This window comes from Nycticebus coucang, chromosome X (assembly GCF_027406575.1).
Source record: "Nycticebus coucang isolate mNycCou1 chromosome X, mNycCou1.pri, whole genome shotgun sequence".
Taxonomy (NCBI): Eukaryota; Metazoa; Chordata; class Mammalia; order Primates; family Lorisidae; genus Nycticebus; species Nycticebus coucang.
The window spans coordinates 33,144,688-33,162,936 of record NC_069804.1 but is presented as its reverse complement, the minus strand read 5'-3'; the positions used below and the strand labels follow the sequence as shown (position 1 = coordinate 33,162,936).

Genomic DNA, 18,249 nt, shown 5'->3' with positions numbered 1-18,249 from the left:
GAGTAGTTTCTCTTCAAGTCCCTTGCCCAGCCTGCGATGGGATCACTTGTTCTTTTCTTGCTAATGCATTTGAGTTCTCTGTGGATTCTGGTTATTAAACCTTTGTCGGAGACATAACCTGCAAATATCTTCTCCCTTTCTGAGGGCTGTCTGCTTGCTTTATTTACTGTGTTCTAGGCTGTGCAGAAGCTTTTTGTTTGATCAGGTCCCAGTAGTGAATTTTTGAAGCTGCTTCAATGGCCCAAGGGGTCCTCCTCATGATATACTCACCCAGACGGATTTCTTCAAGGGTTTTCCCTGCACTCTCTTCTAGTATTTTTATAGTTTCATGTCTTAAGTTTAAATTGTTAATCCAATGAGAGTCTTAGTTAATGGTGAAAGGTCTGGGTCCAGTTTTAGTCTTCTGCAGGTTGCCAGCCAGTTCACCCAGCACCATTTGTTAAATAAGGAATCTTTTCCCCACTGAATGTTTTTAATTGGCTTGTCAAAGATCAAATAATGGTAAGTAGCTGGATTCATCTCTTGGTTCTCTATTCTGTTCCAGGCATCTACTTCTCTGTTTTTGTGCCAGTACCATACTGTTTTGATCACTATCAATTTATAGTATAGTCTGAGGTCAGGTAGCATGAATCCTCCTGCTTTGTTTTTATTTCTGAGTAATGTCTTGGCTATTTGAGGATTTTTCTGATTCCATATAAAATGAAGTATTATTTTTACAAGATCTTTAAAGTATGACAGTGGAGCTTTAATAGGGATTGCATTAAAATTGTACATTGCTTTGGGTAGTATGGACATTTTAGCAATGTTGATTCTTTCCAGCCATGAGCATGGTATGTTTTTCCATCTGTTAACATTTTCAGCTATTTCTTTTCTTAGAGTTTCATAGTTCTCTTTATAGAGATCTTTCATGTCCTTTGTTAGATAAACTCCCAAATATTTCATCTTCTTTGGCACTACTGTGAATGGAATAGAGTCCTTTACTGTTTTTTCAGCTTGACTATTGTTGGTATATATAAAGGCTGCCGATTTATGAATGTTGATTTTTAACCTGAGACGCTGCTGTATTCCTTGTTCACTTCTAAGAGTTTTGTAGTAGAATCCCTGATGTTTTCCAGATACATGATCGTATCATCTGTGACAAGTGAAAGTTTGATCTCTTCTGACCCTGTATGGATACCCTTGATCGCTTTTTCTTCCCTAATTGCGATGGCTAAAACTTCCATTATAATGTTAAAGAGCAGTGGAGACAAGGAGCAGCCTTGTCTGGTTCCTGATCTGAGTGGAAATGATTTCAATTTAACTCCATTCAGTACGATTTTGGCTGTGGGTTTAGTGTAGATGACCTCTGTCAGTTTAAGAAATGTCCCTTCTATACCAGTTTTCTTAAGTGTTCTGATGATGAAGGGATGCTGGATATTATCAAAGGCTTTTTCTGCATCAATTGAGAGAATCATATGGTCTTTGTTTTTTAATTTGTTTATGTGCTGAATTATACTTATAGATTTACGTATATTGAACCAGCCTTGAAACCCTGGGATAAAACCTAATTGGTCATGATGTATAATTTGTTTGATGTGTTGCTGGATTCTGTTTGTTAGGATCTTGTTGAATATTTTTGCATCTATATTCATCAGTGATATTGGTCTATAATTTTCTTGTTGGGTCTTTTCCTGGTTTGGGGATCAGGGTGATGTTTGCTTCATAGAACGTGTTGGGTAGTATTCCTTCTTTATCTACATTTTGGAACAGGTTGGGTAATATTGGTACTAGTTCCTCTTTAAAGGTCTGGTAGAATTCTGACGTGAAGCCATCTGGTCCCTAGCTTTTCTTTTTAGGGAGATTTCATATGGTTGATGCTATATCAGAACTTGATATTGGCCTGTACAACATTTCCACTTGATTCTGGCTAAGTCTTGGAAGGTGACATGCTTCCAAGTGTTGGTCAATTTTTTTCAGATTTTCGTATTTCTGGGTATAAAGTTTCTCATAATATTCATTAAGGATTTTTTGAATTTCTGAGGAGTCTGTTGTTATTTCATCTTCGTTGTTTCTGATTGATGAGATTAGAGATTTTACTCTTTCCTGGTTATGTTAGCCAAAGGTTTATCTATTTTATTGACCTTTTCAAAAAACCAACTTTTTGATTTATTGATCTGTTATATAATTCTTTTGTTTTCAATTTCATTTAATTCTGCTCTAATTTGGTTATTTCTTTTGTTCTACTGGGTTTGGAGTTGAAATGTTCTTCATTTTCCAGTTGCTTGATATGTCCCCTTAAGTTCTTAACTTCCTCTCTTTCCATTCTCTTGAGGAAGGCTTGCAGTTCTATAAATTTACCTCTTAGGACTGCCTTTGCAGTATCCCAGAGGTTCTGATAATTCGTGTCTTCATTGTCGTTTTGTTCCAAAAAATTGGTGATTTCCTTCTTAATCTCATCTCTGACCCAGCTATCATTCAGCATAAGGTTATTTAACTTCCATGTTTTTGTATGAGTATGCAGATTCCTGTTGTTACTGAGTTCAACATTTATTCCATGGTGTTCCGAGAATATGTAAGGAATAATTTCTATTCCTTTAAATTTACTGAGGTTAGACTTGTGACCTAAGATGTGATCGATTTTGGAGTAAGTTCCGTGGGCTGATGAGAAGTCTGTGTATTCAGTTTTTTTTTTTTTTTTTTTTTTTATTATTATTATTTTTTGTAGAGACAGAGTTTCACTTTATTGCCCTCGGTAGAGTGCCGTGGCATCACACAGCTCACAGCAACCTCCAACTCCTGGGCTTAGGCGATTCTCCTGCCTCAGCCTCCCGAGTAGCTGGGACTACAGGCACCTGCCACAACGCCCGGCTATTTTTTTGTTGCAGTTTGGCCGGGGCTGGGTTTGAACCTGCCACCCTCGGCATATGGGGCCAGTGCCCTACTCACTGAGCCACAGGCGCCGCCCTGTGTGTTCAGTTTTGTTGGGATGAAATGTTCTGTAGATGTCTGTTAAATCCAAATGTTGGATGGTTAGGTTTAAATCTAAAATTTGTTTGTTCAGCTTCTTATTGGAGGATTGATCCAACACTGCTACAGGAGTATTGAAATCTCCAACTATTATGGAGCTGGAGGAAGTCAAGTTGCTCATGTCTGTTAGAGTTTCTCTTATAAATTGAGGTGCATTCTGTTTGGGTGCATAGATATTCATAATTGAAATCTCGTCATATTCGGTATTACCCTTAACAAATATGAAGTGACCATTCTGCCTTACTTTTGTTATTTTAAAGCCTATTGTATCTGCAAATAGAATTGCAACACCTGCTTTTTTCTGATTATCATTTGCCTGAAATATGAACGACCATCCTTTTACCTTCAGTCTATATTTATCTTTTAAGGTAAGATGTGACTCTTGTATGCAGCAAATATCTGGCCTGAGTTTTTGTATCCAGTCAGCTAACCTATGCCTCTTTAGAGGACAGTTTAAGCCATTCACATTAATGGAAAAATTTTGGGTATCGAGTTTTTCGAAAGTCCATTGGAGATTATTAATCCTTTTGCCATTGTGGAAATTGGAGTTTGAACAAAAGTTTCTGAGTGAGTTTACTTTTGTGGTAGAGGATTGGGGTGGTCATTATGGAGGATAGATCTGAGAATATCCTGAAGAGCTGGTTTGGTTATGGCAAATTTCTTCAACATATGAATGTCATTAAAGTATTTAATTTCTCCATCATAAATGTAACTCAGTTTAGCTGGATACAGGATCCAGAGTTGAAAGTTATTTTGCTTTAGGAGATTAAAAGTCGATGACCACCCGCTTCTGGCTTAAAAAGTTTCAGCAGAGAGATCTGCAGTCATTCTAATGTTCTTCCCTTTGTAGGTAATGGATTTCTTACGTCTGGCTGCTTTCAGAATTTTCTCCTTCATATTAACTTTAGTGAAGTTAATTATGATATGTCTGGGGGATGTCTTATTCGGATTTTGTCGTGCTGGGGTTCTGAAGCTGTCTGCTATCTGAATTTCAGAATCTCTTGGCATGTCTGGAGAATTCTCTTTCATTAATTTCATGCTGAAGGGCATCTGTGCCTTATGAGGCCACCTCATCACTTTCAGGGATTCCAATGAGGCAGACATTATCCTTCTTTGAATTATCCCAGAGCTCTCTGAGAGAATGATCCGTTTTTGTTCTTCATTTCTCTTCCTCTTTGAGAGTTTGGGAGCCTTCTAAAGCTTTGTCTCCAATCTCAGAAATCCTTTCTTCTGCTTGCTCCACTCTGTTACTGAGGGATTCTACTGTTTTTTTCAGATATTTGAGGGCTGCAAATTCTTGCTTCAGTGGGTCAAAATCTTTAGTGGTTTTGTCTTTAAATTCATTAAATTCTTGAGACAACTTTTGAATTTCCTCTCGAATTTCTAATTCTGACTTTTGAATTGCTCTTCAAATTTCTAATTTCAAATTTTTCTCCATTCGATTAATCTTGTTTGGAATCCAAATTCTGAATTTGATTTCTGACATCTCAGCCAGCTGTTTATGAATGGGATCTTCAGTTACATCTGCCATATCTTTCCTTGGGGGAGTTGATCTATTCTGGTTATTCATGTTACCAGAGTTTTTCCGCTGATTCCACCCCATGATTATTTTACACCGTTTGACTTTTCCCCTGGAGCTTTGTTGAGGACCCGTACACTGCTATGGCCTGAGAAACTGCGGACCTGTTTGTTGTGGTGGGGCTAAGTGGTTCTGTATTGTTTTCAGTTGGTCTGTGTCCGACCCTAGTGAAACAGTTACTCTGGGTTGAAGTCTCAGCTGTGGAGTAATACCAGCAATCATGTCACCTCACCCCCCACATGCAACAATTGGAAAAGGAAAATCAAACCTTCCTATAACCACACACCCAGGGCACCACTTGAATGGTCCTTGGGCAATTGGCTCAGTTCAAAAGGTTCAAATCAATTGTCTCAGTCAGCACCTGTCTCAGGTGGGAGAGCTTAAAAGGTCTCTGGAAACTGGATTGCAGGGGTCTGTTGACAACTCAAATATTTTGACTTCTGCTCGTTTGTGGAGCACTCGGAGCTGTTCTCATGGGGGAGGGACTCCCGTCTGTTGGGTGATGTATTTTGTACCTTTTGTTTGTATCCTTGGGGTTTGCAGATCATCTCAGAGTGGTTGATTTGCCTTCTTCAACCTTCTCTCTTGGTGCAGCTCTAATCCACCAGGTTACTTGCTAAATTTCTGTCTTTAAACTCTCCTTCTGGATGGGAGCCTCTGTGGAAAGCCGGCTTCAGTCAGCCATCTTGTCTCTGTCTCTGAAAATAGTTTCTTTGTAGTCAAAGCTTGCCTCAGCTGGGAAGACAAACAATTATCTATCTCATCTCTCAGCTCGGCTGTCCTCCTGCAGCTTTGGTGGGTTATTTCTGGTCATTATCTCTCCCTCCGGACTGGGGCTTCTATTGAGAGCTGGCTCCAATCAGCCATCGTCCCTCATTCCCTCTTGTTCTTGTTAAATGAACTGACTTCAGAGGAAGGAATTGGTTCATTGATTTCCATATGCTGATGGAAATGCTTCTTTTCTTGCCACCAGCAGCTCCCGCCGCCACTCCCTCCTTCTGGAGCCACATGGCCCCTATTTAAATATATCTTCATAAAACTTCAGTGTATTTTTCTTTTGTTGGTTTTTTCTTTTTTTTAATTAAATAAAACTGTGTATATTAATGCAATTATGGGGTATAATGTGCTGATTGTATATACAATTTTAAATACTTTCATGAAACTGGTTAACATAGCCTTCACCACATTTTCTTAGTTATTGTGTTAAGACATTTATATTCTACAATTAGTAGATTTAACATGTACTCTTGTAAGATGCACGATAGGTGTGGTCCCACCAATTACCATCTCTCCACCCATCCTCCCCCCTCTCCTCCTTTCCTCCTCTTCTTTTCCTTTCATCTTGGGCTGTAGTTGGGTTATAGCATTCGTATTGAAACATGGGTGTTTATAAATTGGTTTCATACTAGGGCTGAGTACATTGGATACTTTTTCTTCCATTCTTGAGATACTTTGCTAAGAAGAATATGTTCCAGCTTCATCCATGTAAGCATAAAAGAGGTAAAGTCTCCATCTTTTTTAAGGCTGCATAATATTCCATGGTGTACATATTTCACAGTTTATTAATCCATTCATGGGAAAAATTAGCAGTCTTGAGAATTTATGTCTTCTCAACTAGGGATGATGATGGGCATTCTTTATACCTCAATGATCAAGGCCTTTATTCATCATGGATACCTAGGTTGGCAGAACAATTTAACCTTTTTAAACTCATCTCTTTGTATTTGGCAGTTTTGCCATTTGTATGCATGAGGTTAAAAAAAAAAAAATGGACCCCAGACACGGGATATTTTTAAATCTCTTGTCTATTGATGATGTCAAGAAGATCAGCTAATACTATGAAATTCATTAATGTTTATGTTGGAAGTTTGTCTGCAAAAATAGGCAATATTACAATTTTGCATTCGTTTCTGTCTTATAGCTATTGGGTGTACTCAGAAAAGTCAATTTAACCTTTTCAAATTTAATCTCTGATTAGGAGAAAAAGGAAAGATATAATTTTTTAAAGTCATAGAAAAGAAGAAGTGATATTGGAAAGAACATTAAATGAAATGTAATTTATGCTAATCTTTTCCAGTGCTATGTACTCTTTAAGGTACTCAGTCACAGTGCAGAGGCTTTTCCCTGTCTCTTTATTTCCCTCTGCTCACTACAAGTGCAGATAGTTCTCGTGTATGATTTTTAAGGCTATTAACTCACAACTAACTGTAGTGGCACTTTGTGTTAACATTTCTGCAGAAGCATAAAATGTACACTCTTGATCAATAGAGCAAGAATATCAATTCTGATTGTACAACAAATAGATGAGCAAAACAAATTGTGATATCTAAGTAACAAATAAAATAGTACATTTGGTCACTTATGCCTTAGAAAGATTCAATCTGAGTTTGGATGTAATCATTTTGTAGCTCAAACAATGATTTTCTTAGGTTTCTTTACTACAATACATTAAAACAGTGAAATTAGCAATTTGCATGGAAAATGTGAAAATTGTGGCATTATTTCCTAGTGGTTTTAATGTATGTAAATTATATCTTCAAATGAAATGACAGGGATACATTGCCTAAATTCAGGAAACTAATTTATACATTGACTATCACATTACTATTTTAATTATTGTTTTAAAAATTCCTGGATGGCACATCTAAAAAGTTCCCAGTATTTTTATAGTTTCATGTCTTAAGTTTAAATCTTTAATCCAGTGAGAGTCTATCTTAGTTAATGGTGAAAGGTGTGGATCCAGTTTCAGTCTTCTACAGGTTGCCAGCCAGTTCACCCAGCACCATTTGTTAAATAGGGAATCTTTTCCTCACTGAATGTTTTTAATTGGATGTCAAAGATCAAATAACAGTAAGTAGCTGGGTTCATCTCTTGGTTCTCTATTCAGTTCCATAAATGTACCTCTCTGTTTTTGTGCCAGTAACATGCTGTTTTGATCACTATCGATTTATAGTATAGTCTGAGCTCTGGTAGCATGATTCCTCTACTAGGTATATACCCAGAAGATCAAAAATCACATTATAACAAAGATATTTGTACCAGAATGTTTATGAATTGCAGCCCAATTCATAATTGCTAAGTCATGGAAAAAGCCCAAGTGCCCATCGATCCACGAATGGGTTAATAAATTGTGGTATATTTACACCATGGAATATTATGCATCCTTAAAGAAAGATGGAGACTTTACCTCTTTCATGTTTACATGGATGGAGTTGGAACATATTCTTCTTAGTAAAGTATCTCAGGAATGGAAGAAAAAGTATCCAATGTACTCAGCCCTATTAAACTAATTTATGGCTTTCATATGAAAGCTATAACCCAGTTATAACCTAAGAATATGGGGAAGAGAGAAAGGGAGGGGGGAGGATAGGCGGAGGGAGGGTGATTGGGAATACACCTGCGGTGCATCTTACAAGGGTACATGTGAAACTTAGTAAATGTAGAATATAAATGTCTTAGCATAATAACTAAGAAAATGCCAGGAAGGCTATGTTAACTTTTGTGATGAAAATATGTCATATGGTCTGTAAAACCAGTGTATGGTGCCCCATGATTGCATTAATGTACACGGCTATGATTTAATAAAACATAAAAATAAAAAATAAAAAGTTCCCAGTTTTGACTTATATAATTCAGAAAATACAGACTCAAGATGACTGTCAAGGACAACTCTGAATGTTAATGTTTCCATTTTTGGTCTCATGGCAGAGTTTTATTAGCAAGTGTAAGCTTTGGAATGTCAGAGGCATGATAGGCAATATAGGCTTCACACACAAAATAGATGCGTAGTCATTTTATCCTAAATTGCTTCACATGAAAATGTAACATGAAAATCTAGAGAGAGGAAGTAAAAATAAGTGATTTTATAGTGTTCTAATGTGTTAAGGCTTGAAAAATAAAAGGTGTAGGATAAAAATTTTCACTCATCTGAAATTATGATTCAGCCACTCTAATAAGTTCCCCTACACAGGCCATAGAGTTTGAATAAGTATGAGTTAGACTGATGCCAAATATCATTGTTTTCCAAGTAGGGACATCAGATTTGCCAGAGAGTAATAGATCATGTCTCAATCCTTCTCCATTTTTTGTGTTCATATACCAAAAGTTTCTAAAAAGCAGAACCGTTAACAGTTGGCTAAAAGTTTCGAGAACCTATTCAGAGAAATCCTAGTAATATTTAATGTAACAGGGAAAGGTTTTGGAGAGTTTTTAGGTAGGATGCGTGGGTTCTAAAGCAGCCTCCTCTGTTTACTTTTTTGTTTGCCCTCAATTTATCCCTGTTTATCCTTGTTTATCTTTTTAGAAATTTTGTACCATGTTCTTAAAAAGATTGGAAGTACTGTTTTGTGACAGCCACATCTAATTGGTGAAAACAATTTTTCAGCGTCTCAGTTGTAAGTTAGAAATCTAGGATTTGAATTATTCTGGTTTTATCCAAACATTCAGTTGAGAAAAGTGGTTATTTTCTGCTGAAGTGGGTGTAATTATAATTACACTAAAAATAACTAACTTCTGCTATATTGTAATCTTTGTGCAATCAGAAAGGACCAAACTCATCTGTGTATATGATGCCTCACCCTGCCCCCCATAGGCATCATTTACTTGACACATGTTTAATGATCTTTATTTGCTTGGAATATATAGGGAGAAATCCTAGTGGACCTAATGTTTCAGTAAGTAGAGACAGACAACAAATGACTAAGCAAATACCCAAGCAAATATTGACTACTGACAATGTTATGATTTAATAAATGACAGAAGTATAGAATAACTAGAAAACAACTTTAGATTGTGTGTTCAGGAAAAGCTTCTCTGGGAGGTGACATTTATACTGAGTCCAGAACGATAAGAAGGAGAGATAATTGAAAGATCTGGGGAAAAAGCAATTCAGGCAAAGAGATCCCCTTGTCCCATTTGTGGAACAGAGAGAAAGCACATGTGCCTGAAACATAGTGTGAGAGGGTAAGAATGATACACAGTTAGACTGGAGGGGGGCAGGCAGGTGCGAGATCATAGAAGGATTTCATGTAAGGAAGTTCGATTTTCCTAATTAGTGTGATGGGAATACACTGGTCTTTATACAGAGCAATGATAATCTGATTTATAGTTTGAGCATAAGAGAAGGACTCAGTAAAGTAACTAAAACACAGCACATTAGGTAGGCAGAAAATCAGGAGAGAGTATGAGGATGCCAAGAATGAAGGAGTGGGCAATTAGGTTAATGACCAAAATGTCAAGTTAGTTGTTACCAGCAGTTGGCTATTGGATTTGGGAACGTGAAAGTTGATGGTGACCTTTCCAAGAGATGTTTCTAGAAGAGAGTGGGAAACTTGAATAGTAGGACAAGTGGAAAGGGTGACTATAGAAAACACAAAGTATTTTTTTTGTTGTTGTTCAGTGAAAAAGAATACACTATTGGACGGTAGCAGGAGGGCTTTGTTGGGTCAACAGAGTTTTATTTGGAAGTGGAGACCTTTAGTAGTGAAAGAGAGCTTTGAAGATGCCAACAGTGTAGATAATTTTAGGAGAAAAGTCATTGAAAAGGTGAGAGGGGGTGGGATAAAGAGCAGAAGACGCTACTGTACCTTTACCAGTATATGGTTTCTCTGTATACTTTCCAGTAAAGTGATATAAACACGCCAAATTAACTGAGAACTATAGCAGAAAATTTCCTTGGAACGATCCTAGTTTAATAAAAAATTGCACTACCCAAGACGTGGGAGAAATAAATCACACACATTTGGAAAGAAATGTTTCAATATCCATATCAGACTATCATTTTCATCTTGTTTTTAGTTTTTTTTTTTTCTCTTTCAGGTGCTTCAAGAAGACTTAGAACAGGAACAAGTCAGGGTCAATTCTCTCACTCACATGGTGGTGGTAGTTGATGAATCCAGTGGAGATAATGCAACTGCTGCTTTGGAAGAACAACTGAAGGTCAGATTTTTCTTTTATTAACTAACAATGTCCTTTAAAACAATTATAATTTGAAAAGCATTTAGAAAATATAAAATGCAACTTATGTATTGCATATGCTTATAGTGCAATGTATTTATTAAAACTAATTCAAATTATTTCCTATTTGTGCATATTTCCGTTTAACTAACTGTGCACTAGTTTCTTCGCACTGGTTTCCTGGATTTTGTGGAAATATACATATGCAGATCCGTTTTTTATTATACGGAATAACCTATTTTAGAGAAGTGGTCTGAAGTATATTATCTGTCTTCTTCAAGCCTAAAGTCTAATAGAAGACAAAGATAAAAACAGAAGAACAATCCCATTCTATTAAATAAGAAAAAATGATTGCCATCAGTCTATTTACTTAAGGTCATTATAAAAGTTTTGAGATACACAAAACCCAAAACATGTCAAATCCACACAGATGAAAATAAATGAAGCCCTCCCAGCCATACTGATATGCCAAGCAAGTTGAAACTTGCACAGGTGAATCAGAAAGAGTGCTGTCGACTATTTCTTAGAAGTGAAATCATGGGCTATCACAGTCTGAAAACGTTCATAGTGACCCACATATTTCTGGAAACCCACCTTTATACTCTTAATGAGGGCATATCCGGATATTTAAGTCCTAAAAGTCTGGTTGGAATAGATGTTTAGCACTTTTCTAACTAGAGCTATAGTAATAGTGCTTTTGGAAACTCAACTGTACCTATGAACAAAATATAACGTAAATATTTTAATATTTTTATCTTCCAAATGGAGAACAAGAAAATTTTACTATAAAACAAAATTCAATAAGGTATATATATACATACCAAAACATCAACATTAAGGGAAAACATAACAGTTATCTATTCTGGATTATTATATATACAGTCCTGTATTATTTAACTCTAGATTGTTTGAGACATTCGTTGTGTCCACCAAATGCCTGCCTTTCCTTTGTGACAGAACCCAAACCACTGATATGTCTAAGGATCCAATAAATGGGGGTTTAAATGTTTTTACCTGCCCAAAGTAGTTCTAAACGTAGTTTTTCCTACTTAACCTATAACATGCTTTCTTAAAGCTTTATCTCTGCTTTCTTCACTTTTTGTGTTAAATGCAGAGGTTTTTATCCCAGTGAAATGTCATTTCCTCATGTTATTACTTTAGACTGCTAATCCCCAACAATGTTATATCACTCTCCATAATTACATGACAAAGGGAAAAACTCTTGAACTAACAGATTGGGCAGTGCTACAACTCAGCATTTAATATATACTGGCAACCCATTCTAATTGCTTATTCTTCAGAACATTGGTAGGCATCTAAAAATGCTTATGAGATCAGGTATTATAATATTTCATTGATCATTTATATTGTTCATACACACCAGCTAAAGCACTGCAGTTTGAGGAATTCCATAGTTCTAATAAAATATTAAATGGTAAATAATTACAGATAGGTAAGAATCTAAGACTTAACATTTCCTAGAAAATTTCAGAAAAGGTAAAAGAAGGCTGGAAAGCAAGGGGGTAATTGATTAAAAAAAGAGTTGAAGACGATATTTTTTTGAAGTCATACAGTTATTTTCACTTAGAATAACAGCAGTAAAACACAGCTTTAGCAATAGCTGTCCCAGTACAACAAGCTTTTCAGAATAATTATTCCAAGGTGATGCTTGTGGCACTAAGACATCTTGAAAAACAGTCTGAAGAACTCTCATGGTCACCGGGTTAGATCTTATGTAGGATAAATTGGGAGCAGTGAGCCTAAACCATTTTATATTCATTATACTATCATTGGTTTTCATTTTCTGCCTTAGTGTATTTCATTGGCCCTGTGGCACCTACTAAGATAACTACGTATCTGTTGGTTATGTTTAATTCACACAAACTCAGCTGCAATTTTCCATATTTGCTTCCCCCTTTTCTGGTCACTTCTTTTCAGCTTCCTTTTTCTCTTCTTCCCCGCCCCGCTTTGGATGCTCTGTATTTGTCTCTACATAGCTCCTGTCGCCTGATTTTCAGATAATCTAGTATCTAAAAGGGCAGAGTTAGAAGGAAGTGGAAAGAAAGCCCGTGCTCTATCTCTTTTTTCTTCCTGTCCATCAGTTCCCTTGACCCACAGGAATCCACACTTTCTTTAATTCTGTACTGTATCTAACCATTGTCTGGAATTGTCCTGAAATGCTGTGCTCTTGTTTGACTTTGAAATATAGATGATTCTTTCTTAGGTTCTTTACATGTGAGACAGTGTTCTCTTACCTAGTTGAATCTTTAAAAGCTAGGGGAAGAAAAAGGCAGTTTAGTTAAGGAGGAGGAAGAGGAGAAATAATAAAGTATAAAAAGATGATGAATAAAGTATTGAAAGATAAATTTAAAGCAACACAAATATCCTGGGCAAGGGCAAGTGATAAGAATTCCATGCTCACTTCAGTGACTGTAGAGTACATAATATGGATGTGTTTCATGCCAAACCCAGAGAGATTCTGGTAGAAGTAATTAGGAAAATTATACGAAAGGCAAATAGCTGTAAGAACTCCATATAAGTCAAAAGAGAGAGAGAGAGGGAGGAAGGAAGGAAGGAAAACAGGAAGGAAGGGAAGAAGAGAGGGAGGAAGGAAGAAAGGAGAAAAGAAAGAAAAGGCAAGAACCTGAGAAGGATCCTTGGAAGCTGTTATGAGAGCAAGATCTACTCTTGATATTTATTCTTTAATATTTATAAGTATTGAGTTCTCATTCTCACACCTCTCTTCTTCCATGGCTGTTCACAACACCATAAGGCCTTTATCCATTTGGCTCTAATTCTGTTGAAGTGTCATCCAGGAAACCCAGTGTTCTTTAATAAGGAGATGCAGATGGGGGAAACTTGGAAATGAAGTCCTCCCTTAGTACAATAAGAAAGAGATGCATGCTTAACATCCCAAGTTTCAGCGCTAACAATACTTCACTACAGTATCTTCACGTGTATTGATTTATTCCGTGGACTCTATTATCATCATATGTTAGAATTTTTCTAACTTAAAAAAATTATTTAGATGACTTTAAAAAAAAGAAAAAAAAAGCAAAGATAGGCCAGAACATATGTTTAAGGATTCTAAAAGATGACATGGCTTATGAAAGGATAAGATTCTGAAAAGTGAAATATGCCATAAATTAATTTGATTCTTTCTCTCAGAGGTTCAGCTTTTCCCTCAGCATCACCACAGGTCAGAGTCACGTCCTTAACTTTAGAAATTTCCAGGATATCGGTTCATAGAGAGTGTGATTTGTAAACAATGATGCCATTTAAGTTTTATTGAGAAATATCTTTGATTAATAACTAAAATTGGTAATTTATATAGAGTCTTCAGTCTTCAGTACTTGTTATGCTCTATGTTCTGGGAATTGTGCTAAGTAACAATGAAAATAGTAGAAAAAAGAATTTTTCACTACCTTTCTTGCGTAGGATAGGGAATTTGTGAGCCCACTGCCTTCCTCATAATGTTGAAACAATGGTGGCATTCCTCAGTGTCCTCCTTTGCAATTTAATGTTATTGGTAATTGAAATATAGGAGAGAAAGAGAAATTCGTGAAATGTTTACAAAATTGTGCAAATATTAAAGAATGGAAACAACTTATTTCTGAAGAAAAAATAGGTTTTGTGACAGCAAATTATCATGGCTCAAACTGAAGTTTGAAGGCATGGAATGATTCTTCAGGAAAGTAGTGTTTAAACTCAAATCTAAGGGATATATTGGAGGAAACTGGATAAAGTGTGTATGTAAGGAGGAATGGTAGAGGCGGATAGAGTTATTAGGAAGGGGGAATGGTAGATCAAGTGAGCAAAGTACTTTCAGAGGACTGAAAGAGTGCACTTTGGCTACAACAGAGAGGTTTAGAAAAGTGAGGCCATATGGTACAGATATCCATCCCAAACATAAAATATATCCTGCTTGCCATAGACTTAGAGCTTCCTGAGTAGTTCTCAGTTATGGGGTTTATGCAAAGGGAGATATAGTAAGAGTTTTATGAGCCAAAAGTCTCCACATTTCTTAGCTCAAATGGTTAACAATGCTTACGTTTGCAGGAAGCTTACAAATAAACCTGAGACTATAGTAGCTCAATACTTATAGACAAATTACTTTTGTAGCCTTACCTTTGACTTTTTGTTTTTTACTCTTATGTTGTCTGGAAGGGTTTAAAGAATTGATGAGTTCCTGTCCACCTCCAGTCCCATCTGGCCTAGGTCATTTAATTGGCTGTAAGCCCTTTTAGCTATTTAGTCCTCTTGGCCACGTGGGTCCCACCAAGGGCATAGATGAACTTGGGGCAAGTAGCCACACCACCCAGCAACTCATGGGATAAATAAGTTTGGCCACTGATGCTGCCTTTGTGATATTTTGGCCAAAAGAGGGGATCATGAACTAAAAATTCTTCAGGGTCCACCCCCCCCCAAGCAGCTCACTGACTGAACCTCCTCTTGGCCAAAGGGATCCCTAAAACTGAGTTGCTAGCCATGAAAAAGGAGATCAGACTTGCTTTATCATGCCCTCCTTGCCTTCTTAGAGATGTCCTTTGTGACTCATCAACAGGCCTAAGGCTATGCAAGATTTACCTGTAGGTCCTCACTATGTACAATAAGCCACTTGAGTCTGTCCAATACTTTGTCTCTGATTAACAGACCCTTTATCTCAAGCATTCATTTTCTATGACTCCTGGTCTATTAGACCAACTCTACATCTTTCAGACAATTTTAGACCAACTCTACATCTTTCAGACAATTTTAAGGTAAAACCTATAACCTGTAAGCCCCTGCTTCCAGATGTCCCACATTTGGGGGGCAAACCAATGTATATTTTCTACATATTGATTTATGACTCACATGTAATTCCTGTCTCCCTAAAACATGTAAAACAAAACTGTAACCCTACCACCAAAGGCTTCTTAGGTGTGACTCTGGGTTATAATCCTCAAATTTCTCAAATTTGACTCAGAATAAACCATTTTACATTAAAAAAATTAAGCAGAGAGAGGCTTACCTAAGAATTATAATCAGTGTATGACACAAATGTCCACCATAATTCATACAGTCAACAAATATGTTGAGTATTTGCTCTCTTCCAGAGAAATAGCTAGAACTACAATGGTGGAGGTAGAGAGAAATTAAGGCAACAGGCAGGGCATCTGTCCTCCTGGACCTGTGCTAATCAAATACAATTAAATGTAAAATTATTATTGTGATGAGTTCAATGTGGCAAAAATATGCATTGCTAGATGACCTATCATCTTCTACAAGGTCAAAAATGGCTTTCATACATGATCTTAAATGAAATCTAAAGATTTAGTAGAAATTAGGCAACACTCAAAAGTAAAACAAAATATTCTGGATGGAGCAATATTAATTCATTCATTAAACAAATATCCAATGAGTACCTAACAGGTTCCAGCCACAAGTCTGGGCTTTAAGGTTAAGTAAATACAAATTGTTTTTCTATGAGGCTTATATTCCATAATTTAGTTATTTGTATGTATTATGCTATGAAAAACTGATAAGAGCAATAGGAAAAAAAATAAAAAAGGCCAATGAAGAAAGCAATTTACCTGGGATATCCAGGGGAAGCTTCATTTAGGCAAAATCTAGACCAAGGTAAGGGAGTTATTTTAGAGGTGCACAAGTCCTGAGTCATTTTGCTTTTGGAAAACTGGAAAAAAAGGACTATAATAGAATATGAAGCCCGTTATTCTAGGTAGATAGCTATTTGTACTAAACAAAGCACCAGAAACATGGTTAAGGCCATCATGTACAGAAGATAGTCTAAAAAACATCTTCCAGAGAAAAGGCAGAGACATTAAGATCTCAGTTTTTAGATATATTGCTTTGTACCGTTTAAAATTTGAGAGCCCCCTAAATGTATTAGAGGTTTACTTTCTCACATATAAAAGGCCCTTGAATTACTTTGTTAAAGGACTTTACTCTTGAAGTTATTGTCTACCATTTTGTGGAATGAAAAGTATATCAAAAGAATGGATAAGGACACGTATCCTGTTTTCAAGAAGGAAAGCCTGGAAAACACAATTTTAGAGTAGATTATTAAATGTAAGTTAATGCACATTGGTACAGTTTTGTACCCATCTTGTAGAGTTAATAAATGTGTTTATTGGATGAAAGAATAAGTTTTGAAGATGAGAAAGGTCTCTAAGAGCTAAGATAGGTTGACTAAAATCAAGACACGAAAAGAAACTTTATATCAACATTAAATATTTTTACAAATATGTGGTATTATTAAGACAAATTACTTGGTGGGCTTAGTAATTTGGACGATCCTGTGAAATTAAATAAATAAAAAGTATTTTGATTTCCCTAAAGCGTTTTGCAAAATCTCTCTCATGTATGTTTATGGATAAGATGAGTCTTCCTATTGCTACGTGGGTTGGTGGATAATTTCTGTTTTATTATTTTCCTCCCTAGAATCTGATGTATATGCTAGAGAATTGGACTGAAAATGATTGAATACCTGTATTCATACTTTACTGTAAGAAAATTATGGGAAAAAAATCCACTTGGGCATTTAACTGGGTCACTCTATAGCCCATCCCTGCAGGAGGCTTAATGGAAAATTTCCTCTCACAGATTACCTTAGAACTTTTAGGGCAATGTCCTGTGAAGTTAGAATGTCACACACAAATTTACATCCTAGTCTTTTGTGTCTTAAATCAGAAAGTTTATTGTTTGAAGTGTTACTGTTTTATTTTTTAAAGCAATCTCTTTAAATCAGTTGGGTAAGTTTAGGATAAGAAAACTATGACTTTGCATAAATAGACGCACATGTAATTTTATAGAAATGTAAATGTATCAAATGCATATAAAGGCACATATGAATAATGTCTGTATAAGACATTTTTATACATTATATTCTCTGCATGTACATATATGTGTTGTGTATATGTATGTGTTACACACACACACACATATATGTAGACAATATACACATGAGAGAGAACTTGGGCACAAGCTTAAACCAAGTAGGATAATACAGATTTTTAGTCAATAAATGCAATTTTAGGCATCATATAGTGTCCAGATGACAGGAACTAAGAATCGTGGTTAGGCCAGTTTGAATACACTACCTTTTAGGTTTGAGACCAGCAGTCTATTTTAGCTGGATTTTCTAGAGTGGTGCATCCTCTAAAGAATGTTTGTAGAATCAAGAATTATTGGCCAGGCATGGTAGTTTATCCCTATAATCTCAGCACTTTGGAAGGCTAACGTGGAGAATTACTTGAGGTCAGGAGTTGGAGAATCAGGGATTATTTTACGAGAAACTTAAACGGGCGAAATGGTGCCTGAGCAGTATTGTCACGCTGAGAAAGGAAGGCATTTTCTCTGTCACTTCAGAAGGCTATGCTGTCAAAACAGACAGAATTCAGTAACTCTGAATGTTTTCTGCCCACATATTTTCTGAGCCCATTTTCTTCTCTCTCATTCTCTTCTGCATATTTTCACCTTGAAGGCCAACAAGCACTTAAAATTCCACAAGGTGAAACTTAACTCATTGTGCCCTATCTCCTAAACTTGTTTCCCGTACCTAATTTATTTTTCTTGTTTCCTAGCCATTCCCTCTGACACCTCTACCAGCATCTGGAGTCATCTCAGAGTTGTCCCAATTGTTTCTTTCCTTTATAAGCCCTCTGCATTTAATGTTATAATATTTCTTAACTGTTTCTCATAGTCATTAT

At 36.3% G+C, this 18,249-nt stretch overlaps 1 protein-coding gene across 6 annotated transcripts in view; it reads left to right on the top strand.

Annotated features, from left to right (window-relative positions):
* The window catches only part of DMD (dystrophin), a 2,416,375-nt gene that overhangs the window by 758,030 nt on the left and 1,640,096 nt on the right, over positions 1 to 18,249 (top strand). For all 6 annotated transcript variants that reach the window (XM_053581215.1, XM_053581214.1, XM_053581218.1 and 3 more), the window contains one exon: positions 10,403 to 10,522. In XM_053581215.1, coding sequence (XP_053437190.1) covers positions 10,403 to 10,522 — 120 coding nt within the window. The remainder of the gene's footprint in view (positions 1 to 10,402; positions 10,523 to 18,249) is intronic.